This window comes from Lasiosphaeria miniovina (assembly GCF_030549165.1).
Source record: "Lasiosphaeria miniovina strain SMH2392-1A chromosome Unknown B0T26scaffold_1, whole genome shotgun sequence".
Taxonomy (NCBI): domain Eukaryota; kingdom Fungi; phylum Ascomycota; class Sordariomycetes; order Sordariales; family Lasiosphaeriaceae; genus Lasiosphaeria; species Lasiosphaeria miniovina.
This window is the reverse complement of record NW_026848220.1, coordinates 4,321,611-4,346,410: the sequence shown is the minus strand read 5'-3', so window position 1 is coordinate 4,346,410 and position 24,800 is coordinate 4,321,611. Positions and strand designations below refer to the sequence as shown.

General features: G+C 58.2%; 8 protein-coding genes across 8 annotated transcripts; 6 read left to right on the top strand and 2 right to left on the bottom strand.

Moving 5' to 3' along the window:
- Positions 1-1,582: 1,582 nt before the first annotated feature.
- Positions 1,583-2,136, top strand: B0T26DRAFT_59619 (uncharacterized protein). The gene has a single exon (XM_060435609.1). The coding sequence runs from the start codon at positions 1,700-1,702 to the stop codon at positions 2,066-2,068; it is 369 nt and encodes a 122-aa protein (XP_060303070.1). The 5' UTR covers positions 1,583-1,699; the 3' UTR covers positions 2,069-2,136.
- A 2,658-nt stretch (positions 2,137-4,794) lies between these two features.
- B0T26DRAFT_736944 (glycosyl hydrolase family 47-domain-containing protein) lies at positions 4,795-8,134 on the top strand (the record flags this gene model as incomplete). The annotated part of the gene is made up of 2 exons (XM_060443384.1): positions 4,795-4,893; positions 5,042-8,134. 2 exons carry the CDS (start codon positions 4,795-4,797, stop codon positions 8,132-8,134), a joined length of 3,192 nt encoding a protein of 1,063 aa, XP_060303069.1.
- A 1,173-nt stretch (positions 8,135-9,307) lies between these two features.
- B0T26DRAFT_631020 (uncharacterized protein) lies at positions 9,308-9,685 on the top strand (the record flags this gene model as incomplete). Its single annotated transcript, XM_060436307.1, has 1 exon — positions 9,308-9,685. One exon carries the CDS (start codon positions 9,308-9,310, stop codon positions 9,683-9,685), a length of 378 nt encoding a protein of 125 aa, XP_060303068.1.
- Positions 9,686-9,939: 254 nt separating this feature from the next.
- Positions 9,940-10,967, bottom strand: B0T26DRAFT_631615 (uncharacterized protein; the record flags this gene model as incomplete). The annotated part of the gene is made up of 2 exons (XM_060436367.1): positions 9,940-10,237; positions 10,345-10,967. The coding sequence occupies 2 exons, from the start codon at positions 10,965-10,967 to the stop codon at positions 9,940-9,942; spliced, it is 921 nt and encodes a 306-aa protein (XP_060303067.1).
- A 966-nt stretch (positions 10,968-11,933) lies between these two features.
- Positions 11,934-12,543, top strand: B0T26DRAFT_670518 (uncharacterized protein; the record flags this gene model as incomplete). The annotated part of the gene is made up of 4 exons (XM_060439185.1): positions 11,934-12,043; positions 12,092-12,179; positions 12,302-12,416; positions 12,479-12,543. The coding sequence occupies 4 exons, from the start codon at positions 11,934-11,936 to the stop codon at positions 12,541-12,543; spliced, it is 378 nt and encodes a 125-aa protein (XP_060303066.1).
- A 1,624-nt stretch (positions 12,544-14,167) lies between these two features.
- Positions 14,168-16,314, top strand: B0T26DRAFT_59533 (globin-like protein). Its single transcript, XM_060435595.1, has one exon. It carries the CDS (start codon positions 14,649-14,651, stop codon positions 15,906-15,908), a length of 1,260 nt encoding a protein of 419 aa, XP_060303065.1. The 5' UTR covers positions 14,168-14,648; the 3' UTR covers positions 15,909-16,314.
- A 1,172-nt stretch (positions 16,315-17,486) lies between these two features.
- Positions 17,487-18,753, top strand: B0T26DRAFT_614995 (uncharacterized protein; the record flags this gene model as incomplete). The annotated part of the gene is made up of 2 exons (XM_060435967.1): positions 17,487-17,933; positions 18,049-18,753. Coding segments are annotated over 2 exons (1,152 nt in total), but the record flags the coding sequence as incomplete, so codon positions are not given.
- Positions 18,754-21,173: 2,420 nt separating this feature from the next.
- On the bottom strand, positions 21,174-22,522 carry B0T26DRAFT_59461 (phosphoribosyltransferase-like protein). The gene is made up of 3 exons (XM_060435594.1): positions 22,357-22,522; positions 21,771-22,242; positions 21,174-21,520 (listed from the first exon to the last, which is right to left on the bottom strand). The coding sequence occupies exons 1-3, from the start codon at positions 22,426-22,428 to the stop codon at positions 21,372-21,374; spliced, it is 693 nt and encodes a 230-aa protein (XP_060303063.1). The 5' UTR covers positions 22,429-22,522; the 3' UTR covers positions 21,174-21,371.
- Positions 22,523-24,800: the final 2,278 nt, after the last annotated feature.

Genomic DNA, 24,800 nt, shown 5'->3' with positions numbered 1-24,800 from the left:
ATGGCATGTGTGACACAACCTTAATAAGCGGCTCCTTTTTGTTTTTGGGCTTAAAAGGAACTCCCACCTGGCTTGGCTGTTACTTCACCCTTCAATGGAGCTTCCTATTTTTGTAAGACAGCCCGTTTGAAGTGCCGGAAACCAAGGCGTCGGGTTGCCTTTGCAAAAGGCCCCGGCAGGAGCGGCGTGGCGTCGTCCTTTCCGTCCCGTGTCGAACCATAACTAGCCCTAATAATCGGCGCGGTGCATCACGCAAATTTCCCGTGTGCAATTATCTGCTTTGCTTTTGCCTAGAGATGGCGGGCCTAGACAAGGAAGCAAGCAAGGATAAGCAGGAATAAAAGAAATTTCAGGTGGCAGGGCGTGAGAGCGTCCCCGGCTTGGTTCTAGACTCGGACTTGGGGGGAGAGGCTCGATCGGATCGCCCATCTCGCAATTGAGACCCCTGCGTGACTAACAAATCCGATACACGGTTTAGTTGAATAAAACCAGCGCCCTGTTCGGATTCTCTTTCATCGCACCTACCCTCCCCTTTTCATCACGCGCGCTCACCTCCTGCTCGGCTTTCGGATGGCCAATTGAACTTTTCCCCAAACACAACCAACAAAGATATGGAAATAACCCAAGAAATGAAAAACACTATGGGAAAGAAACAACTCTATGCACAATGGAGGCAGATTTGGTGGGGGAGGGACAGAATGGGAATGGGTTCCCCGCCACCACCACCACGAGTCCATCCCATCTCGCTACGTTGATCTTCTCTTCCTAGACCTTCTAGAAAACCCGGAGAGAATGGAACCTAAAGCCCGCTCAGGGCACGGTAAAAGCCATCAAGGTAACCCTTCCCTCCGAAAGAATAATAATTTGCAACTTTGCCTTCCTATATCCCCGTCGGGTGGGTAAGAAACGACTTTGCATCAAGGGTCTTCCCCCATATTGCATCTTCCGCCGCGCCACATATTCGACAAGATGGCGTGACACGGTATCTCTTTCCGACATCCAGTGGCATCGGGAGGTGAATTTGTAGATTAAGCCTCAGGCAACTGAGACTGAGACTGAGACCGAGACTGAGACCAAGACCGGTCACTGACCAGGCCAACCCACCTTGGCCAACATAATATTTTGCGTAAGTCGAGGTCAATCCGTACTTGTTTCCTTTGTCATTTTTATGTAGCAATGCAGGTTGATTCCAGGTCCAGTCGACTTCATCTAGCCTTAACATATAATAGGTCTAAGCCACAGCATAAGAGAGCATGAATGAATGAATGGAAAGACGGATGAGTTCATATAACACCAAACGCCTTACCTCATCGCTTGCGCCGCGCATAGGGCTCTGATATGACGGGGAACAGATGTGACAGCAAAAAGTCTTGACTCTTTCCCGCCTTAGTTTGGGCAAGTAATGGGCTGCGTTAATGGGCGATGGCGTACGGCAAGTGGGTAGCACAAGAACTAACTAGAAGCCAAAAAAAAAACAGGCCGACCTCATCCTCCCTCCGCCTCCGCCTCCGCCTCCTCATCCTCTTCCTCTTCCTCCTGCTGCCCTCTCACTCTGCCCTATCCCCGCCCCCCCCCCCCCCCCAATCAGCCTAACCCATACCCATGTGAGTTACCATCCACTAGCATTTTTTAGCAGGCAAAGGCACATCTTGTTTACCGGCTGTGGTGCGTCGAGAGGGGTCTGTGAGCTCCCTGTTTTATGGTACGGAAGAGTAGCGGGTGCTTTTTAGTGTTGTTGCGGGATACACTGACTTCCCGGTTGGGTAGTCAGTTTATTGGTTGGTGTGTGTGTGTGTGCACAAGCAAAAAAGATGGAGGAAGAAAACAGCTACTGCCTGCCCAGAGCCAGTGGCGGCGGCGTGGTCAGTTTGTTTCTCTGGGTGGTGCAGGGGGAGACCAAAGGAATCAGCGAGCTGTGCCGCATGCGTGCCGTTGCAAAAACCGAATCGTCTTTTTCTGCCTCAATCCCTCCCTCCACACCGTCCGTCCTTCAGTCCGTCCCTCACTCCCCGCCGGCCCATCTCGGAAGAGAAACACCGAATCAGGGAGTTGTTTGAGGTGTGAGTAGCGAAGACGGCTTTGCAGAGAGAGTGTCTGTGCATGTATAGCATCAACATGCCTACATTAGTGTAAACAAGAGCGAGCACGGGGTCCTGCGTCAGGCAAGCCCACTCCATCCTTCTCTTTTGGCACGATGTTATCTCCTAGATACGCAGTAGGTAGGTCTCTAACCAACAAACCTTACCCCTCCCCCCAATTTCATAGTCCGTCTCCTCGGTCACCTGCCCGTGGCCGGGGCCAACTTGGCCAAGCCGTGGTCGCCGATGGCTTGTTGACGAAACGGCGCAGGTCAGGAAGAGAGAGAGAGAGCAGCAGAGGACCGGGTGTATGTAGATGTAGTATGTATGTACATACCGGAGAGGAAGAAAAGGGGTGGTGGCAGCAACCCTGAACCCGATACATTGGAGAGGAGAGGAAACGAGATGCACCCCCATTATGACGCCCTGAATGTGATGTCCTCGTGGAATTGCAGGTCTTGGCTGGCTGGGTGCAGTCCGAGTAGAGGTTGCCTTCAGTCCGAGAACGGACACAAATTCTCCATGGACGCCTGCTCGACCAGGTAGGGGCTTAAAGTTAAGGTATGGTTAATCGTAAGATGCGCGCCTCCCTTTTCTTTTGTTTTAACCTCTGTTTCCCCGGTTCCGTGGCTGTTTTAGCAGCTTTTGATAGGGAGGTATGAATAAGGTTTCCGCGTACGTAGCATGTAATCCCTTATTAAATCCATGTTCAGCTGTCTTCGGCGAGCTTGGGCTGCATAGGCACCCTCCTAAAGTGTGATTCAGACAGCAAGCCTGCAGGCTGCTTGTGAGAGACAGGGACAGAGAAGAGCGAGCGGCATTCGCATTTTCTCAGAAGTGCGAGAGCCAAGACCACAGCTCCGACTGCAGAGATTTGGGTGACAGCGATGCTCTGCCCTGCCCTGCCCTGCCCTGCCCTGCCCTGCCTTGGGCATGATGGTGACGACTCCCGTGGATGGTGGATAGATACCGCCGTCGGTATTGGAAGTGACCGACACTCCGCCCGGACCCTCTCTTGCGTCTCGGGGCCAGACAAATGCTTCGGTCGCGGCTCGACCTTCGTCGACCATGCATGCAGACAGACTCTGGGTGGTACACTAGTATTCGGCGAGGCTCCGTCGACCAAGCAAGCGGGCTAACGACGATCGACGACCTAAAAGCATGCGAGCGCTCAATTTGGCTGCAACCAAACACCAGACAACCCTGGCGGAGGGGGGGTGGAGGTTGAGGGTTGCGCTTGGATTGCTGATCGCTCGGAATCCCGGGCAGCTCGTAAGCCACCAGCCGTCAACGCCCGGTAAGTTCCATCCGTGGATGGCCAGGGACGGCCCAGGGACGGCTCAGGGACGGCTCAAGCCCGGGTGCCCGCTATTGCATATTCCGGGGGAACAAGGTACAATACTGCAGCCCGCAGATGTACGTACTGTACGAATACATACTTACATGCCGTGCAATCATGTAGACGCCGTGGGGCTGAGGAACACGACCAACAAGAAGCACGCGCTTCAGGGCTCTGTCCGAGTGCCCAGTGGTGCAACAGTGACAGCGCAGGCCCTCCCTGATTCCCTCTGCAGCCCTGTGAGCGGTGAAAGCCAACGACATGCAAACTAGATGGCTCCCCGGATGGGAAATGCCGTGGGAATCCCGTCGAGGCTCCTGGAGCAAAGCAGTGAGGTCTTCTCCATTGCGTTGTGACGAACAGAATGCCCCGACAGTAGTGCTGGCGCCCTTTGTGTCGTGGCAACTACCTTGCAACCGACTTGCAATCAAGGCATGTCGGTAGGTATGGATGTATGTACCCAACCTGGAACGCGAAGAGGAACAGGATGCTGTATTCCGTACATACCTTAATTTGCAGTGCAGCGAGTGTACCAGAAGAAAGACCATCCACGGATCCATGCCAGTATGGATGTCGGTGAGAACTCAAATCTGATGTGTTAACTGCCAGCTAGCAACCTGGGGTTCTAACGGCCGCGATTCCCGCCAGCCTCAGCTTATGGCGGTTGGCGTTGGGTTTCGGGGAGCAGCCGACACTTCAAACCTGGTCAGCCTCCATTTAGACCTTTGACCTTGCCTTCCCGATTAGGTTCTTCATGTCAGGGTTAAGCCACACATTGAAACGGCATGCAAAGTCGCCACAACGGCGGGGGAAACGGCCGAGCCACAGCGGCCCGCGCTCGCTGCAGTCAGTGTGGGGCGATCTGGAGAGGCCAGCAATCAACTATGGCAGGCGCAGGCCGCCGAAGGCCCGGAAGCTCACTGGTAGGGCAGTTGTCGACGGCATCTTCGACGCGGCCAATTCATCGAACAATCATTTCATTCCATCAATCTCGAATCAGCGCTGTCGTTGCCGACACACCGGGCCGATGGCAGGCCTATAACTCCACCACAGCGCGCACAACATCAAGTTGCACAAAACACAGACACGACACATGTGGCCGTCTCGCAGTTGCAGCATCCGCCGCATTCGCAATTTGCAATCACATCCGCATCCGCATCCGCATCCGAGACAGGTGATGCCTCTGCGGGCATGTGCTCATTGGCTGCCGGTTCTCATGGCTCCCAGCCCGCCCCCGCCTGCACCTCACGCCGATTACGCCTGATGCCGCCGTCGCCATGGCCTCCTCGTTGGACCTGGACCTGGACCTGGACCTGGTCTCTCTTGCCATGGCTCCTGGCCCTCGTCCTTGTTTCGTGGCCGCCCCCCGCCGCGGCCATGAGACCCGGCCGCGTGCGCGACTTGCGCCAGGAGACCGCCGGCATGTTCTACCATGGCTTTGATAGCTACATGGCCGTCGCATTCCCGGAAGACGAGGTATGCACACCCTGCGCTCGCCCTGTAGGGCGTGCCGTGGCCACCCTGGCCACCCTGACCCTGACCCCGACCCCGACCCTCCGGTCTTGTGTTTCGGGACCATGATGACAATTATCATGAGTACGATGCTGATGCAGAAGCCGCACAGCTACGCCCCGTATCCTGCACGCCCCTGACGCGCGATTCAAGGAACCCCCGAAACTTTGAGCTCAACGACGTGCTCGGGAACTACTCCCTGACCCTGATCGACAGCCTGTCTACCCTGGCCATCCTTGCGTCCGCCCCTCCGGAAGACGGGAACACGGGCCCCAGGGCCCTGGCCGATTTCCAGAACGGCGTGGCCCACCTGGTCCGCCAGTACGGTGACGGCCGCCCCAGCGCTTCGGGCGTCGGGCTGCGCGGCCGGGGCTTCGATGTCGACAGCAAAGTCCAGGTGTTCGAGACGGTCATCCGGGGAGTCGGAGGCCTGCTCAGCGCCCACCTGTTTGCCATTGGCGCGCTGCCCATCACCGGGTACCACCCCCGAAGCCCGGGAGACGACCCTCTGCATCCGTCGCCCGTTGCCTGGCCGAACGGGCTGAGATACGATGGCCAGCTGCTTCGCTTGGCCCTAGATCTGGGACAGAGGCTTCTCCCAGCCTTCTATACTAAGACTGGCATGCCGTACCCACGCGTCAATCTGCGCCACGGCATTCCCTTCTACGCTAACTCGCCCCTGCATGACGTGCCCCCGGGTGCTAGCGGTGCCGAGGGACCTCCCGAAATCACCGAGACGTGTAGCGCCGGGGCCGGCTCTCTGGTGCTGGAATTCACTGTTCTTAGCCGCCTCGCTGGCGACCCGCGCTTTGAGCAGCTTGCCAAGCGAGCCTTCTGGGCCGTCTGGTACCGGAAGAGCCAGATAGGCCTCATCGGTGCCGGTGTCGATGCCGAGCACGGACATTGGATAGGAGCCTACTCCGTGATTGGCGCCGGCGCCGACAGCTTCTTCGAGTACGCTCTGAAGTCGCACATCCTCCTTTCGGGCCATGAGCTTCCTAACAGAACTGCTGCTGCCCTGCTGCACCCCGGTGCCGGGTCTGACTGGATGGACCCGAACACCCTCTTTGCTCCCCTCAGCGACACTGAAAACTCACCCGACTCGTTTCTCGAGGCTTGGCATCACGCACACGCCGCCATCAAGCGCCACCTCTACAGCGAGAAGGACCATCCCCACTACGAGACGGTCAATCTGTGGACTGGCTCGCTAGCGTCCAATTGGGTTGATAGCTTAGGGGCTTACTACTCGGGCCTCCTCGTGCTCGCCGGCGAGGTAGACGAAGCTATCGAGACCAACCTGCTCTACACTGCCATATGGACCCGCTACTCTGCGCTTCCAGAGCGATGGTCCATCAAAGACAAGACTGTCGAGGGTGGCCTCGGGTGGTGGCCGTTGCGGCCCGAGTTTATCGAGTCGACATACCACCTGTATGGTGCTACTAAGGATCCCTGGTATCTGTACGTCGGTGAAATGGTCCTCCGGGACATTCGGAGACGGTGCTGGACCCCGTGCGGCTGGGCCGGTCTGCAGAACGTGTTGGATGGGGAGAAGAGCGACCGCATGGAGAGCTTTTTCCTGGGCGAGACAACCAAGTACATGTACCTCCTCTTTGATGACTCGCATCCGCTGAACAAGCTCGACGAGGCCTATGTCTTCACCACCGAAGGCCATCCGCTTATCATTCCAAGAGCGAGGCCGAGCGGCAAACCCCGCCGGGGGCCGCAATCTGGCGGCAAGGAGCTGGCAGTTTACTACGACGAGAGCTATACCAACCAGTGTCCAGCGCGCCCGGCCGTCACCCCCCTCACAGGCTCCGTGACGGCAGCCAGGGAGGACATATACCACGCTGCTCGGATGCTGGACCTGCATCTGATAGACAACTCGGGCTCGGATTCCGAGTCTGACAGGCCTGCTGCCAAATCCGAGTTCACGCTCTTCCCCTGGACGCTTCCTCCCGAGTTACTTCCGGGCGATGGCATGTGCTCAAAGGTCTACCAGCCTCTCGAAGTCACGTTGGAGTTTGCCGCAAACGCCCAGCAGGTAGTCGGGGGTAGTGCCTTTAACTTTATGGTGGGGTCCCAAAATATGGAGCGCTTAAGCGCAGATCGTATCCGAGTGTCCAGCCTCTCGGGCTTAAAGGTGGCGATGCGGCTGGAGGACGACGCCGGGGATCGCGAGTGGCGAGTTAACCGCATCAATGGCGTCCCGCTGGGTCGGGACGAGTTTGTCGTCCTGGACCGAGCCATCCTCGGGGATCTTTCGGACCCTAGGTTCAATCTCGTCCGAGACCAGGTCGTCGTGAAGCTGCATCAGCTGCACCAGGTTCAAGTGTCCCGCAACGAGTCAGCTGGCGTTGATGCGCTAGATATGCAGCACGAAGAGGATGAGGATGTTGAAGATGACGATTTCGACGATGACGTGGATGCTGCATTACAAGACGACTCTGATGCCCGTCCATATACAGCCACCTCGCGAGTCACCGAGATTGGATCCTTTGTAAAGTCACTGCTTAGAAATGTGGTCGCCTCGTTGGATCTCCAGGTCTCGAATGCGTCGACAGCCGCCCTTCTCGGCAATAAGGGAGGTGCCGGCGGCCGACCCCAACCCTACAACCTCGTCATAAACCAGACTGCCGTGACACCGACGGGTGTGGGCGCCGCGCCGCTACCCGCCGTCAACGTACCCTCGGGCGCCCACGTGCCCGAGCTCGGCCCCGTCCCCCGCGGCATCTTCCCGTGGACCACAGTCTACGCGGCTGGCGACGCTTGCGCCGGGCCGCTCCCAGAAGCAGCGTCCCGCGACCACCAGGTCATGGTGATGCGGCGCGGAGGCTGCAGCTTCAGCGCCAAGCTCGCCAACATCCCCGCCTACCAGCCCGCGGTAGCGTCGCTGCAGCTCGTCGTCGTGGTGTCGGACGAGGACGAGGACGAGACAGGCGAGGCCGACTCGTACCGCGCCTACGCGCTCTCAACCGCAGCCGCCAACCTCGTCCGCCCGCTTCTCGACGAGCCACAGCTCACGCCCGGCGGTATCCCCCGGCGCCACCCCATCGCAATGCTTCTCGTCGCCGGCGGCGACAACGCGTACCGTCACCTCGCCATGGCTGATGCAGTTGGCCTATCGAGGCGGTATTATATCGAGAGCCAGGGGTCGCGGGTCAGGAATATCATTGTCGACGAGGGCGACGCCGGTGCTACCCTGTGAGTGCGCAGGCCTTTGTCTATCGAATGGAGAGAGTCAAGGCGACTTTTGGGGACTCGTTTTGTATGTTTGTTTGTTTGTATGTATGTATGTCTGCATTACCTGTACATAAAGACAGCATTGTTGGCGATGGCCAAAGAAGCGGCACCATGATAATGAAGGACAGTAGAGTCCGGGAGGAGCATTTGCATGCCTAGGTAGCGTTTAAAAATATGGGGTTTTCTGTTTAAGTCTTTTTCCCCCTTTTTTTTGTAGATATAAGTCTTGGCCGTTCTCCCCTCCTAGGGATCAACTGTGAGATTGCATTGCATTTCCTACTGGATTTAGTACCTCGAGCGTCTCTCCCAAGTGCTGTAGGGCAGGTTCAAAAAAGGGGGTGACAACAACCAGAGAATCTCCCCTGAATGGTTGCTTTCAGCAATGCTTCGTGCCTCATCAATTGAGGTAATGGCAAGCCGAAACCAAGAAAAAAACCAATACTAGATAATTCCAGCATTGTTTAAATATTACCACGGATTATAGATTTGATTTTTAAAGAAATAAATATTTAGATTGTATGTAGGTGGGTAGCACGAGCTCTCCAGCCACAGCCACAGCTAGAGGGGAGCTTTCCCGGGAGCTAGGGGTAGCTTAGCTCTTTTAGCGTACGGTGAGTGGGGCTAGAACGCCCCAATAATGACGGACGATGCGTGGTTCGACACCTTGGCGGAAGGTAGTCTCAATTTCGTCAGACCGGATCCCGTCATCTCTCTTGTGCAACTTCAAGAGCTACATCTACTACCAATAACATAACACCACGCCACCGTCCCCCCGCCCCAAAGATAAAGCCCTCGCCTCTTCAATTGTGCGAACGAGGATGGGCGCATCCGCCTCGAAAGCAGCGCAGAAAGGCGCGCGCAAGTTCCCCACGCGCGCTCCCGGAGCAGGAGCAGCAGCGACGTCGACGACTCGCCCACCACCACCGCCTCGTGCATCTGCATCGCAGTCTCAGCCGGCGTCGCATACCAAGGACGACGGTATGTAACGGAAGTTTGATTGAAAGAAGAGAAGAGGGACGACTGACTGGCCACCACATTGCATTGCATTGCAGCAACAACACACACCCCAGAGGCGGGCAGCGGCCGCCCCGACAAGACCTCGACGATAAACCCGGCGTTTGCTCACCGGCTGCGTCAGATGGGGGTGGCGGAGCCGAACCCGACGTACTCGCCGTCGTCGATCGCGACACCGGCGCCGGACCCATCAGCGTTCCGCCAACGCGACCACGGGCACGCGCCGTCGGCGCCGCGGTTCGCGCCGGCCGCGGGCAACGCTACGCTCGGCGTGCTCGAGGCTCGCCAGCGCCTCGAGGAGCTGGCGGAGCGCGAGTTCGCCGACATGGGCAGGTCCGGCGGCGACCAGGGTAAGGAGTTCCTCGACGTCGCGACGATAAGGGACGCGCTGGTACTCCGGCAGCGCGGGACGCCGGCGGCGGAGATCGAGAAGCGGCTGAGGCTCAAGCAGGGTGTCGTGGCTAGACTGGGCCGGCCGGGCCTAGTCTCTCCAACATCATAAAAGAAAAGGGAAGAAACAAAATCAAAAAAAAAAAATCTGCAAGTCTTCTTTGCTATTGCGCAGCGTCAGTCTGTTCTGGATATCGTCTTGTGCCAGTCTTTGTTACTGCCCACCGCCGCTCCTCCGTCTTGCCCTCCCCGGCGTGTATCATCTGAACCAAGGATACCATGTCATCACATGTCATATGTACATTTCATTATTGCCGCCCCCAGATCCTGCTCGGTACCCAACCCAACTCGCACGACGCAGCTCTCTCACCAAGCACAGTGACCTCCGTCGATTCTCAAATCAGCCCCCGTCATAAAGCTGCTGGCATCGCTGAGCAGAAACACGGCGGCCCCGCGGTACTCCTCGGGGTAGCTCAGCCGCTTCAGCATGTTGGCGTCGGGCCATGCCGTCCGCCTCTCGGGGAACGCCTCGAAGAGGCCCTCCGTCATAGCCGTGACGATGTATCCCGGCGAGATGGTGTTGACGCGGATGCCGTGCTCGCCCCACTCGGCAGCCAGGTTGCGAGCCAGCTGGAGAACCCCAGCCTTGGAGGCGTTGTAAGCGCTGTGGGGGCCCGTCTCTTATGTCAGCCATCCGTTCTCTGTCTCTCACACACATGCACACAACATCTCGCAGCGCTTGGGGGGGGAAGAAGAAGACGGCACACGTACGGGCATATCAGACCCCTGTTCGCGACGGTGCCGCTCATGCTCCCAATCAGGACTAGGCTGCCCTTTTGCTTGCGCTTGATCATCTGGCGCGCGACCGCCTGGGCCGTCATGAACACGCCGGTGATGTTAACGCCGAGCATCTTGTCCGAGTCCTCGGCTGTGTACTCGAGTGCGGGGGTCTCCTGCTGGATGCCCGCCGCGGCGATGAGGCCGTCGACGTGGCCCTCCCTGTCGGCAATGCCCTCGACGATCTCGTTGAGCGTCTTCTGGTCCCGCACGTCGACGCGGTGGTACGTCAGGCTGGATCCCAGCTCCGATCTGGCCCGCAGCGCCACGCGGCCGAACTCGCTGTCCTCGGCCGGGCGAGGGAGGCGGTCCAGCGCGTGCACGATGGCGCCCGCCTCGAGCAGCGCCTCGGCCTGCGTGAGCCCGACGCCCCGGCCGCCGCCCGACACGACCACCACCTTGTCCTTGAGGCTGAACTCTGCGAGCAGCGTGCTCCGCGCGGGGGTCTGGGCCTGGGGCGGGCTGTAGCGTCTTGGGCTCTGGTGGAAGGCCCTGGCGAGGACAGTTGGCGTCATGATCCGGAGCGACTTCCGCGCGAGCAGGCCCCGAGGCACCATGGTGGCCACAGCCGCGGCCTTGGCTACGAATCCCGTCATGTTGACGAGCAGGATGGGCGATCACCGAATGCTGATCAGTGTGATGTATGTATGCGTCTACTTGCTATGAGCACGTCCCCGTATCAAAATGGAATTTCGAGCTGGGCTGCTGCTTCTTTGTTCGGCCGGAGCTTGGGCTGCCTTATTTATCAGCTACCCGGGCTGTCTGCCTCTTTGTCGCACAACGAACCGGGAAACGGTACCTGGCTGGGATATCTACCACGTTTGCTTGTGTGTACTTCCGGGGCGTCTGCTCTAGCTGGGCTGACCCTACCTTGTCTAAGTGCGATGATGTGCCAATGACGCTATGGTTTGGTATGTAGAGGGAAGGAGCTCGTGTGACCAAGTTATCAAACTCCGAAATTGAAGCAGGATCTCACGTTGGTGCAGTCCGGGAGGGCCGATTCAGAAAGAAGGAGCGAGCACCCAAGACCGAGCCGTCGAGTCGTCCCCCGTTGCTCCTTCCCTCTTTTATACCACTAGGGAAATCCCATCCATCTCGTCTGTCTGTCTTGAGGAAGGTACATGGGCCCAAGGTCGATGCGAGCCACTTACTTCCATGAATCCGAATAGAATGGAGACCCTGCAAGACCATCTCCAGCACACGCCATTCCCCTTCCAGTGCAAAACCAGTAGATTCTGTGGACTGCGGACAAGCACGGCCACCTCAGTCGACGATAGCGGACAGCAAAAGACGTCCAGTTCATGCCCCTCACCTGCCCGGTCTCAGGTACGCTTCCTTTACGGGCCCAGCCAGGATCACCACACTACGCTGTGTTACAGCTCCCTGGAGCTTCGGCCCAAGGCTAGACTCGACCTTTGTGCAGCCGGTGAAAGCCCCCCCTGGCGAGCCGGTGAAGCTGAATGGTTCCCCATGCTGCCGGGTAGGTCCAATTGGATGGGGAAGGGAGCTTCTTCATCTAGAGCATGCAATCAATTCCGGCTCTGCGACTGCTGCTGCTGCTGCTGCTGCTGCTGCTGCTGCTGCCCGCCGGTCTCGACTATGCCGTAGTCCTGGATACAACACTGCAGCCAATGTCGGCACGGGTGCGACTTAGCGCTGATCTTTTCTGTGGGGAAAACAGAACGAACCACCATAGCTCGGGCTTCCTCTTGCGGAATCCCGGCCGTGTGGAGAAGCCGGCGAGCGAGGGGCTCGCCGGTCGACGCCTAGTAGGCGCGACAGGCGACACCAGGCAAACCTCATTGCAGCTTTTTCGACACGGACATGATGAAGGAGCTATGGGGGGGCATGGACGCCGGATGCTGAGCTGCTAGCTCGACATTGGCAGCAGCCCTCGAGCGAGGGCCCCGTCCTGTCGGCAACATCCAAGCGCTACGCTGCACTCGGGCAACGGCGGGGGAGGAGGGTTGCCATCTTGGGCATCTTCGTTGAGAGCAGCCGGGCGTGTAGGTGGGTAGTGGGCGACCTGTGGGAAGGATCACACACGCATGCCCGTCCAGCTTGACAGGTCGGCCCTTGGTCGAGCGAACCAGACGGTCTGATGGGCAGCATGCCGACAGAGACGAAACTTGATCAAGAAAGCCCTCCTTTCACGACCGATGCCTAGCCCGACGCCACCCGCGGGTCGAGATAGTGTCGGCAGAACAACAATTGGGTGTGCCCAAAGTCAAACACGCCCGGTGTGGTGCCGTAGGTGCCGTGCCTCGATAACGCTCGGCTGGCGATGCCAAAGGAAAGGGTCCCCCTCTCTCTCTCTGCAAGCTGCCAAGCCTCGCGCCATTGGTTGTGCTGCAGTGCAGAGAGTGAGAGAGAGAGCGTTTGGTCGCTAGGGCATGACGCACTCTGCACTCCGCATGCGCTGTGAGTGGGTCTCTCAACAGTTCGGGCTCCCGGCTCCAGGCCCTGCTCCAAAGCCAGAGAGCAGACAGGGATGCGGCCCTCAATCTTTCCCCCCGCCAAGGGGCCGGGCCCTGGGAAACGATTCGCCGTTGATGCCGATGCTGTGGTGTGCAAGACTGCAAGTTCGACCGACAACGATAAGGAAGGCCGAGACCACAAACCCTCTCTGCTTGCAGCGCTTTGCAGCGCTTTGCAGCGCTTTGCAGCGCTTTGCATTGGTGCTTGATGTGAACTCGTCTCGCCTCCGCTTTCCGCTTTCCTCTTTTTGCCTGCCAAGTCCGTTTGGATCACAGCAAGCCACCATTGCCGCCGCCCCGCCGGGAGCTGCCGAAGGGGAGAAACCGCCACTGCCGGCCGCCGTTGAGGATCGGCCTCAGCGGGTAACGTAACCGCGTCCACTGCAGCGTCCCGCTGCCACAAAAAATGGCAAAGCCATCCAGTTTTGGTCACGTCTTACTGGTCTGAAAATGTTTGACTTTCTACAATGCACCTGCGAAGGCAGGATGCAGCTGTGAAATTTCCGTATCACCGCAACGTGTGGTCGGAGATCTACGGGGAAATGGACGGCACCCCCGCCGCCTATCATAGCCGGATCTCACCCTCCACCTGGTTGACCTTCGCTCAAGAAGGATGACCGATGAGTTCAAATGTGAAAGAGGCTATATTCTCCGTCTGCTATTTCTGACGGTGAGGAATAGTACCACGAGCCTCGCGGAGAACCTTCACGGCCGGCATGGAAAGAATGGGAGAGGGTGCATGACCTATCTCGTTAGTTTCAAAACCCAGCCTGCCTCGCATGCATCTCAAAGGCCATAGCGGTGTGGTAGCCCGCAGCTCGGCATCCCGGACGGCGACTCTCGAGGTTGCGAGTGCTTCCGTCTACGTAACCGGTGCCGCCCCATTCCACCCCATCAGAAGTTCACGACTTGGCCCTATCAGATGGTGGCTCGGGTTGTTTTGTTCCGATATTTTTTCTGCCTCCGGTCCTTTCTCTAGTACCCGGGCCCTGGCAGGCTCATTTAATCATGGTTCGATAATCGGGCGATGACGAAGTTGTGCGAGTCAGCTAGCTTAGCTGCACAGGTTCGTCCTGTGCCGTCCCGTCTGTTAATTTGTGGAAAGACTCTGTCTGAGACCGTTTCCAATGTTCCACGGTCGAGTGTGGAACAAGTGGGCCAGCGCTGAAATGTCCCACAACACCAAGCCGTTTCCCGTTGGGTTGGACCACACATGGTGAAGACTAGACCGCCGCGAACAAGTCGAGAAGCCGAACTCTCCAGAACACGCAGCCGTTCGAATGGAGGTTTTGTTAGAATGCGATGCCCAAGTTGAGAAACCAAGCCGGTGCGACTTGGTCTGGGTTGACGCGCAAATCTGGGCTCTCGTCTTTGATATTTGGGCAGAGCGACAAGCAATCGCGGGCTAGGGGGGAGCTGGGGCTCTTGCGAGACTATACCTACTTGGATAATACGGGGTTGTATTGGTCAATTACCGGCGTTCTGCCACATGGCAACTTGAGCCGGGGCCCCGACCTCGGCCCCGGTGGAGGGCGGGCCATCGTACGATGCAGTAGCCATGCATCGCAATATGACTCGCTGAAATCTCTGGATGTTGAAAATATCGAGCGGTTAGTGCTTCGAAACGAAGGTCGGCCTTTTATTTAACAAGCAGGCAAGTTTCTGTGGCCTATCGAGGGCCTCTATGCTCGTTTGATACACTTTTTGTTTCAGAGAGTCAAGCCGGCCACCCGATATCTCGACGCCGTCCACACTTATATCATGGCTCTCAACTACAAACAGACCAAGCTGGTGAAGGACACCGTCCCGGCCCTCCGGGAGCACGGGGAGCGGATCGCGTCGATATTCTACAAGAACATGCTGCGGGCCCACCCCGAGCTCAACAACTACTTTAACGGCGTCAACCTAAAGAACGGACGGCAGCCTCGGGCCTTGACGGCTGTGATACTGGGGTTCGCGGCCAACATCAACAACCTCGCGGAGCAAATCCCAAAGTTTGAGCGCATGTGCAACAAGCACTGTTCTCTGAGCATCAGGCCCGAACACTATGAGATCGTCGGCGAGTACCTCATCCGGGCATATGCCGAAGTGCTGGGCCCCGCCATGACCCCCGAAGTCCAGGTCGCGTGGGAGAGGGCGTATTCAATGCTGGCCAAGATGCTCATAGGGCGCGAGGCCCAGCTCTACAAGCAGTTCGGGAGCTGGTCGTCGTGGCGCAAGTTCAGGGTCGACAAGGTCGTGCCCGAGTCGGCCGACATCTACTCGTTCTACCTCGTGCCGCAGGACGGCAAGCCGCTGCCGAGCTTCCTTCCGGGCCAGTACGTGTCGGTGCAGGTGCCCATGCCCGACGGCTACCTGCAGGCGCGCCAGTACTCGCTCAGCGAGGCCTGGAGGCCCGACTACTACCGCATCAGCGTCAAGCGCGACGAGGGCCCCGCCTACGCCAACGCCGTGTCCAAGTCGTACCTGCACCCGGGCGCCGTGTCCAACCTGCTGATCGACAGCGTGGCCGGCGCCGCCGTCGACGTCTCCCACCCCGCCGGCGAGTTCTTCCTCGACACCAAGGAGACCGGCATGCGCCCGCTGGTCCTCATCTCGGCCGGCGTCGGCGTCGCGCCCATGGTGAGCATCGCCAACGCCGTCACACGGTCGCAGCCGGGCCGCCCCATCTCGTGGATCCACGGGTCGCGCAGCGAGCAGGTCCCCTTCCGCGACCACGTCGCCCAGCTCCGCGCGCAGCACCCCGCCAGCTTCCGCACCGCCGTCTTCAAGTCGCGCGTTGTCGAGGGTATCGACGTCCCCGGCGTCACGTACGACTTTGCGTCGCGCGTTGACCTGGCCCGCCTGAGCCCCGACGAGGACCGCTTGTTCCTCAAGCACGGCGGCACCGAGTACTTCGTCTGCGGCCCCGAGGCGTTCATGCACGACGTGTCGCTCTATCTCCGGGCGCAGGGCGTGGCGGCCGCACACATCAAGATCGAGACGTTTTCTACGGGCGATGCGGCGCTCGAGCAGAAGTGAAACGACGATAATAAAGGGGGGAGTGTTGGCGAGCGTGTGCTTTCTCTCTCTCGCTCTCTCTCTTTCTCTCTCTCTCTCTCTTTCTATCTATCTCTCTTTCTATCTATCTCTCTCTCTCTCTCTCTCTCTCTCTCTCTCGGGGCAGGCCTCGAGCGGGACGGGAAATGAAATGCACAGCGAGAAACGGGACTATCTTTCGGGCGGACGGCCATGTTTAAAGACAAGATTTTTGTGTAGTATCTATTGTTTTAATATCTAATAGAGTAGAGTAGACTTGGACAATTCTATAGAAATCCGGAGCTCCCCTTTCCCCCCTTTTTTTTCTTTTCAGTTTCGGTTTCGGCGCCTTGCGAAATAGAGGGGGTGGACAAGTGAAAAGTCAATGTATATGTTTTTTTTTGTTTTATTTCTTCCTCCAAATGCGGCCGGAACAACAAAAACAAAAATAACACAGCCCTGTTCGACCTTCCACAGCCTCTCTTTACATAGTAGAGTTGAGCTACAGCGGCGATGAGAGGGGCTGCGGGTTTGTTTATCCCTCCTTCGTGATTGGATAGCTGGCTACAGTGACTCAAGGAAGCTGAATTCTGGATGTTTGCCAAGTTTCGACGCGGAAATCATGCCAAGAGCTCTCGCCCTGCCTCTCTCGTCAGTGCGAGTGGCTTGCAATCTGTGGCAGGTTTCGTCTCTTTCAGCCCTCTCGGCAGCAGCAGCAGCAGCAGCAGCTCGTCGGACTTTGGGCCCCAGCCTGCCAATCATGTCTCGCCATCAACGCCAGCAACCACGGTGCCAAGCACTACTTTTCTTTTCACATGTCCTCTTCCGCTCAGAGGGATTTCGGCAGAAGAACTCCCAGGCCTGGCCCCGGCTCTGAAAGAGCTTGCTGGCCGCCTGTCTCGTTGCCTGGACATGCATTTTATTCCCGTCCTTCTGGGAACTTGAAACAGACAGTCACAATCCGTGTGCTGTTGCCAGAGCCTGGACCGACGCTGCGTTGTCTTCCTTGGCAGCCCTTTTCTCGCTGCGCTGGGCTGCGCATGTCCATGTCCGATGGCTTGCATGCAGCCCCGGGGGGTCGTCCCGCGCCATCGCCAGCCGATTGGCTCCCGGCCGGCCTGGCTTCCGCCCAGTGGCTTGAATGGTGGCGAGGCAAGTGTCTGTGGATAGGCCCAGATCTCTCGGTCGGTTCCAGAGGTCGCGCGCCCAAGCAGATAAGGCGCTCTTGGCAGGGGCGCTGGTATGGTAGTGCTGCTGCTGCTGCTGCTGCTGCTGCTGCTGCTGCTAGCGTTGAGGCTATGGTTTGCGAGCTCCGATGTTTTCTTGGGTATGAAAGGTGAATGGGCCGCGCCCGTCGACAGACTCAGAGTCGAGAGACTCCATCTTGCGTGTATTGCGACACGGTCGTCGGGCGTTTGTGAACTGACGCGGCAACGACAAGGTCTAAAAGCTTTGCTCCGAGGCGCCGAGTCGGCACTTGGCCGGCACTTTTAATCTCTCACAATGCGCGTCGCATCGATCTTGGCCGTTGCCGTCACGGCTGCGGCGGCGGTAGCGGCAAGGTTGCCGGCGGCGAGGAGAGCAGCGCACAGCTTCGGGGACTTTGGGCAGATGGTGAAACGCGACGGGCTCGCGGCGTGCACAGACCTGACCATCAACAATAACAACGGCGACCGCAAGGTGGCCATCGTGCTGGACAGCTCGGGGTCCATGTACTACAACGACCCGGGCGACCTGCGGCTAGCGGCCGGGCGCGCGCTGAACGACTTTCTCATCTCGAATTCCGAGGCGGCAGGCAGCGGCACCAAGGCGGATCAGGTCGCCGTCATCGGCTTCTCGGACGCGCCCTACGTCGTGTTTGGTCCTGGCGACCCGGGCAACTCGACGGCCGACAGCTCCTTCAGCGAGATCGGCGCTGACGGCGGCACTTTTATTGCTGGCGGCGTCCTCGAGGCCATCGACCAGATCGGGAACATGTCTGGCACCACGAGGGACAGGAGCGCCATTGTTGTCTTTACCGACGGATCCGTGAGTGTTTTCTTGTTGTGTCCTTGCTGTCTCCTTGTTGTCTCCTTGCTGTCTCCTTGCTGCCCCCTTGCTGTCTCCTTGGAAAAGAAGGCTGGCTGACTTGTTTGTTGTTTAGGACTACGACCAAGAGGCGCTCGTCGACGCCATCAACAACGCGACGGCGCTGGGGATCCGCGTGTCGTTTGGCTTTCTCGACCCGTCCGTGTCGTCGCAGGGCCGGCCGGTGCTGCTCGCGGTGCGCAACTCCAAGGGCGTGTACGCGACCATTGCGGTGGCGGCCGGGTCGCAGAACTTCATCAACTACGTGCTACTCAACGGGCTGACGGCCCAGGACAACGCCCAGGGGGCCGGCAACCGGCTCCTGGCCGGCCTCGCAACGACCCTGTTCATCAACGGCACGGCGCCCCTGACGTCCGTGTTCCCCGTCGGGTCGGGCGAGCGCGTCAACTTCACCATCCAGAGCTTCACGGGCGACCAGCTCGACGTGCAGCTCAAGTACGGCGACCAGGTGCTCGGCAACTCAACCTACTCCATCACCCGGAGATCGTTGATATTCCTCAACGCGACGGCCCCCGGCGACGGCCAGATCGACGTTGTTGTGTCTGCCCGCAACTCGCCCACCGACGGCCTCGTGTCCATCCTGCCCGGCTCGTCGGTGCCCATCAAGAACTGCACCGTTGCCGTGCTCAACGGCCTCGCCCCCGCGAACACCGGCCTCAGCACCGGCGCCAAAGCCGGCATCGGCGTCGGCGTCACCCTCGGCGTGCTAGCCCTGGCCGGCCTAGGCTTCCTCGCCTTTGCCAAGTTCTTTGCTGGGGGCGCGGGCGGTGCGGGCGGTGCGGGCGGTGCGGGAGGAGCCGCCGGTGCAAACACGACGGCGCCGCCGCCCAACCTGGTCAACCACACGGCGCCGCCCAACGGATTCGACGGCAACACGACGGGCTATAACCCCGGCGCCGAGAAGCTGGCGCCGCATCCCAGCGTCAACCCCGTGTCCAACGTGCCGAGCGGTGGCGTCACGCCGTCGTACTCGGTCCCGCCCAGCGGCTACGAGGCCAATATTGGCGGCCAGGGCCTCGCCCACGGCGCCGTGCCCTCGGCCTTGTCGTCGGGAGGTGTCGGCGGCGGTGTCGGCGGGTGGGGCGCCACGGCGAGCGCTCCGGCCGTGTTTATTCCGCCCATGGTGCCGCCCAACGCCTTCCAGAAATCGCACCACGGCTCGCAGCCGGGCCCCGAGGAAAACCACACCGCGTACAACCCCAACCAGGGCCAATATCAGAACCAGTACCAGCCGCAGCTGGGCAGCGGCGGGCCCGACGGCGCGCAGCAGAACCTCGGGACCAACCCCCACCCCGCGTCGCAGACCCCCTACGGCGGCGGCGGCGAGGGGCACTACTACCACAGCACGCCGCCGCCGCCGAGCACCGTGTCGCCCAACACGACGGGCTACTCGTCGCCCAATACGACCGGTTTCGATCCCACTGGCGGCGGTAGCGGCGGTGACGCAAGCCACACGGGGTTCGACACAGGGGACCACACGGGCTACGACGGCTTCAACACGGGCCATCACAGCGGCTACGACGGCTTCAACACGGGCCACCACAGCGGCTACGACGGCTTCAACACCAACAACGCGCCCCCGCACCCAGCACCAAATCAGTTCGACCAAGGCGGCAGCAGCGGTCTTGGCCACGGCGGCGGCGATACTGGCGGACCAGGAACAGGATCAGTTGCAGGTGGAGGAGGGGGATTCAACGTCCCCGGCCCGCCGTCGTGGCAACGCTCCGACGACGACAACAAACACCACCACCACGCCTGGCTATCGCCCGACACGCCGTGCGACCACCCGGCCTGCCCGCTGCACGCGCCTGACCACGAGTGCGCGCCGTCGCGCGAGGCGTGTCTGTGCCGCTGCCGCAACCCAGACTGTCCTGTCGCGAGGCGGCAGTGGAGCTAGTTGCCTCCTCATTTTCTTGGTTTTTTTTTGGTTTTTTTTTGGTTTTGGTGGTTTAGTTTATTCCTCCCAGAGGGGAGAAAGAGAAAGAAAGGAAGGGGGGGATATTTATACATGTTTCTTTCTCCCCAAGTAGGGCTGAAGCGTTCAAGCGTTGGTGTTCTTTCTTATCAGTTACTATATTTATCTCTCTATATATATACACATGTATATATATTCATCGATCGTCACAATGTCCACCTTTTCAGCATCATTTTTTGTAATCCGAGTCTTTCAAACACACACACGAGAACTCGGGCTACTATTGTGAAATATCCAAAACAATGTAAAACTCAAAGCAGCCATACGGAGTGATTTTATTCAGGGGCTGGAACAAAGCAAACGTAATAAACAACTACTATTCTCCGAATTCCATGTCGCCTGTTTATTTCACCACGAACATGTCTACTTCTCCTACATCCAATTTGTCTCTCTTTACTTATCAACCGCTAGTTCTAGGCATTACCCCAAAGTTAAAGGGGCGAGTGAACAACAGGTTGATTGGATAAGGTACCTCATCTTCCCTATTCAACGATACAGGCGTATAACTGCCGCTGACGTTCTATGCGCAGACATGAGGCATGAAAGGTAATCCGATGACACTCAGCGACCGAGGCATAGAATCGCCAGTAATGTTCGATCCGCAGATATGAAGCATGAAAGGAAATCTGATTACTAGCCACGTTGGCCTGAGAAACTTGTTTCCCAGTTAACCTAATTTCGTAAACTTCAAGCGCCCTCCTTGCATGGCAAACATCGCAACAGTCACTAACCGATGAGGTGCGTGTTGAAGATTTCGGCTATGCACGAGGTCTATCTTCTCCGCACTGGCAACAAATATGTATTTCCGGCTCTCTCGACATGACATCCCTCCATTTTCTCGTATACTTTAGACTTTGTTTGGACGACTCCATCCCCATCACCACCCGTGTCAGAGTGGCACCCATATAGGAGAGTCCGCACAGACACATAGACACAATTACAGATACGAGGAGTAGGAGATGCGGGCACATGTGATAGTGGCCATTGATACGTGTGTGGCATGCTCATTATTAAAAGGTAGCACAAAGAAACAAGCCAAGTCTATATGCACGCACTCACCCCAAGTCTGATCCCACCCACCCCTCCATTCCAATTAACCATCCTTGACATAAATACCTTTTGAAGCCCAACGCCAGGTATGTGCAAAAATCACAGTAGTAGACCACCTCCCTCACGAAACTTGACAAGCCCACCCCCGATCGCTCGGGGACAAGCATGCAGACATGCTGCGGGCTGCTGTGCAGAGCCCGCCCCCCCCCCTATTAAAGACATTCGGTCATCGAAGTTCACAAGACAAATGGTGGATATTAGTGGATATCAGACGGGTGAGTGATGTTTTGGTCTAATGACCACGTCGAGGCCAGCGTTCTGACGGGTGTGTCGGAGCAAGCACCTGGATGCCTTTAATCATCCGTCTCAAGAAGGGTGACGGTGGGCACGCCGTCGAGCTTGTCGCGTCCCTTGAGGAACGGGATTTCCAAGATGAAGAGGTATCCAATCAGATCGCCTCCAAGCTGTTTGACGAGAGATCCAGCAGCGGCAGCAGATCCACCTAAAAAGCAACGAATTAGCCTGGAAAGAATACAAAAACGAGTAGAAAAGATGTATGACGTGAGGGATAGGAACGGGCGCAGGACGATGAGTCAAAAATCGGTGTGAGAATTGGTGCTCTGGGGAACGCGGGTTTGCAGCCGGGCCTTGGCGAGGGCGTGTGCTTATTGGTGGGGCGTTTCCGTTCGGCGCGGGATGGCGCAATGACGAGAGCGGGGAGAGAAAAAAAAGAAAAAAGTCAGTGCTCTTACCAGTTGCAATGATGTCGTCCACAACCAGTACTTTCTGGCCCGGCTTCACCGCACCCTCCTGCATCTGGAAGTAATCTGTGCCGTACTCCTTCTCGTAAGCGGCCTCGACACAGGGGCCGGGCATCTTGCCCCTCTTGCGGACGGGCACGAAGCTGGCGTTGAGCTGCAGGGCCAGCGAGGGCCCAAAGAGAAAACCCCGCGCGTCCAACCCCACTATGACATCGGGCTTCGCCAGGGCGGCGTTGCCCGCGCCGGCCACGTCGGCGCCGAACTGGAGAACCTGGAGCTCCAGGGCGCGCAGCAGGGTACGGTGGATGTTGGGGTCCTGGAACAGTGGCAGGATGTCGATGAAGTTGATACCCGGGATGGGGAAGTCGGGGAAGCGCTTCAAGGCGCCGTATAGGCTCATCTTTGTACTGGCGAGTTCGGCGGCACCGGCGGTGGCGGCGGGGGGCTGTCGTCCCGAGGCATCGTGGCTGGCGGCGGAGGAGGCCGTGGCGGCGGTGGTGTCGGTATTGTTAGTGAGAGCGTGAGTGGCGGTGGCGCCGATGATGGTGCCACTGCTAGCCAGGACAGCAGCTTCGATCGTCGTCAGGGGGGCTTGATCGCGGCGAGACGACGACGCCAGGTTTTGGGCAACGTCGGCGGTTGAGCTCATGTTGCAGAGGGAAAAGGGAAAGGGGGAGAAGGAGGGAGGGGAGAGACAAAGATAGGTAGGCACTCAGGCAAGCAGGCAGGCAAGGCCGTCCCGTATCTCGCAGCGTAAGAAGTGAGCCACAAAATTTATTACTGGCGCGGCGTGTCGGAGCGGAGGGTGTGCAGCACGAAATGGCTCGGGGTGTCAGGTCAGCGAGCGAGCGTGAAATCTGGATGGATGGGAATGCAAGGGAAACTTCGAACGGGCGAATTGGACACCCTGCCTGATGGAACCCGCGTGGCTCGAGCTGAGGGCGAAAAAAAAAAAATCGACCCCCTTGCAACGAAGGAGTCACGGCAACCTGGAAGCCCCCATCCTCGCGGTGGAGCCGGGACGGGAGCGACAGGAACTAGACTGGCTGGACAGTCGGTGAGAAGCAGCCCCCAAGTTGCGACATGTGTGTGCACAACTCCATTGCTCTCCTGCCCTGCATGACTGACTGCCCTGCACGTCCACGCCGGACCAGCCCGGACATGGAACGAGACGAGGGAGGAGCGAGGCAGGCCACCTCCATAGCGGGCGGGCAGGGCAGGGCAGGGCAGGGACGAAGGCCCGGCTTCCTTTCCTCCTACCCGCATCCATGTTACGGGCGAAGTCGAAGCAGGTGCGGTGTTCTCGACATCTTCTTACACGGAAATGCCCAGTCCCGTACTGGGCTTCCTTTCTGGGATGGTCAGACAGCTCTTGTCATCTATCTTATCGCCAGCAAAGGCAGTCGCACCCACGACAAACAACCCACAGAGCTTCGGCAACAGTCTAGAGACTGAAAAACGATAAGCCCCGCCGTCACTCGGAACACTTGGTACAAGGTGGGGTTGGTGAGAACAACCCCGCCATCTTTCAGACGCATGGCCAAATCAGGGGGCACTTCAGGTACAGTAAAGGAGGTACCTTGAGCAAGTACTTGAATCACTGGCAGGCACAAGACAAGGCAACCAGCAGTCTGGCTTCCCCATTGACGAAAGAACGGATGAAAACTTTCCTAGCACGTACTCAGGTACTTCGTACTTCGTACGTACACGGCACGTCTCATACCCACACTCATGCTCGTTGCAAAACAGGAATTGCCAACGCAACGGCCGACCCCTCGCCTGGAACACGGCGGAACAAAAAGCTAACTGCCGGCTCTCAAGCTCACCGAGCTCCGGACTCGGTGTACCTTGGATATCCCGTCCATAAGGTAGTAGGGTGGTATGTCTGTCTGTCGCTATGCACATTATATGTCCGTGTACTCCGTACTGTACATACGGTAATCCGTACGTCCGGTGTATCGTGGTACTGCTTTCCACGTAGTTCAACTCACGGCTGTTGTACCCATAACCTGCTTCTCACTAGAGTTGACCACCATAAAACCGACGGACTCTACCCCTCAGAGTTGTAAAACAGGCGTGCCACGTCTATAATGGGGTGCCTCAGAAGCCAGACGGAACCGGCCGCCGTTTGGACACGCCAGAGCCCAGAGCTAGCGAGGTTGCTCAGCTCTCCTCCCAGAGGTATGTAATGCAAGTTAGCTCTTGTTCGCAGCCTCCCGGATGATGGGCATTCACTTGCTTTTCCAGCCGGAATCTGTGACTAAAACTAGTCTGAGGTGCCACAGGAGCGGCGGCTTTAGTTTGCAGCACCTGCATGCATGTGCATGTATGTAAGGTAAGGTAAGGTATGGACGGCAGCTGCTGCAAAGCAAGCTAGGTATATAAGTGCTACCCCTCCGTGCTCGATTTTTCCGGGCCTGCGCTGCCTAGGACATGAACATGAGGCGCGATGCTCCCTGACTATTGGCGCGTCTCCTGATAGCCTAGACAGCCTTGGAACTAGTAGAATAGGCCTGTTCCTCTTCATCCGATTGTTGGGGACGCGAAGCGACTCTTAACAATCTAACCTCGTTGGCGGGTGGATACGCAGTATTTTTGGCGCCCGGATATGTACGAATGTACGGAGTAGGGAAGGAGCAATATAAGTCGTGACTTGATCGATGTTGCAGGCGCCACCAATCAAGACCGAATATGTACTCGTTGATTATTACGAGCTGTCTGCCGAGGGGCAAGTCACCTAGAACCAAAGCAAACCCGCGTAGAGACAGGCCCTGGATAAATTGGCGGCCTTTGAACGGTATCGCAATTCGCAAAGTCAATAACACGCTCCCTATGGATGGCTTGGCATGGAGCCACTCCCTGGTTGGCGTTGAGTACAGCGGGTGGTTCAATCAGCCTCAGCCCGATTGGAACGCTCGGCCGATTCGCAAACCCCGCCGCCGAAAACACCTTATCGGAGGGCCAGTTCTCTGGCTCATCTCACCTCACACCCACCCCCACACAGGCGGTGGGCCGTAGGCG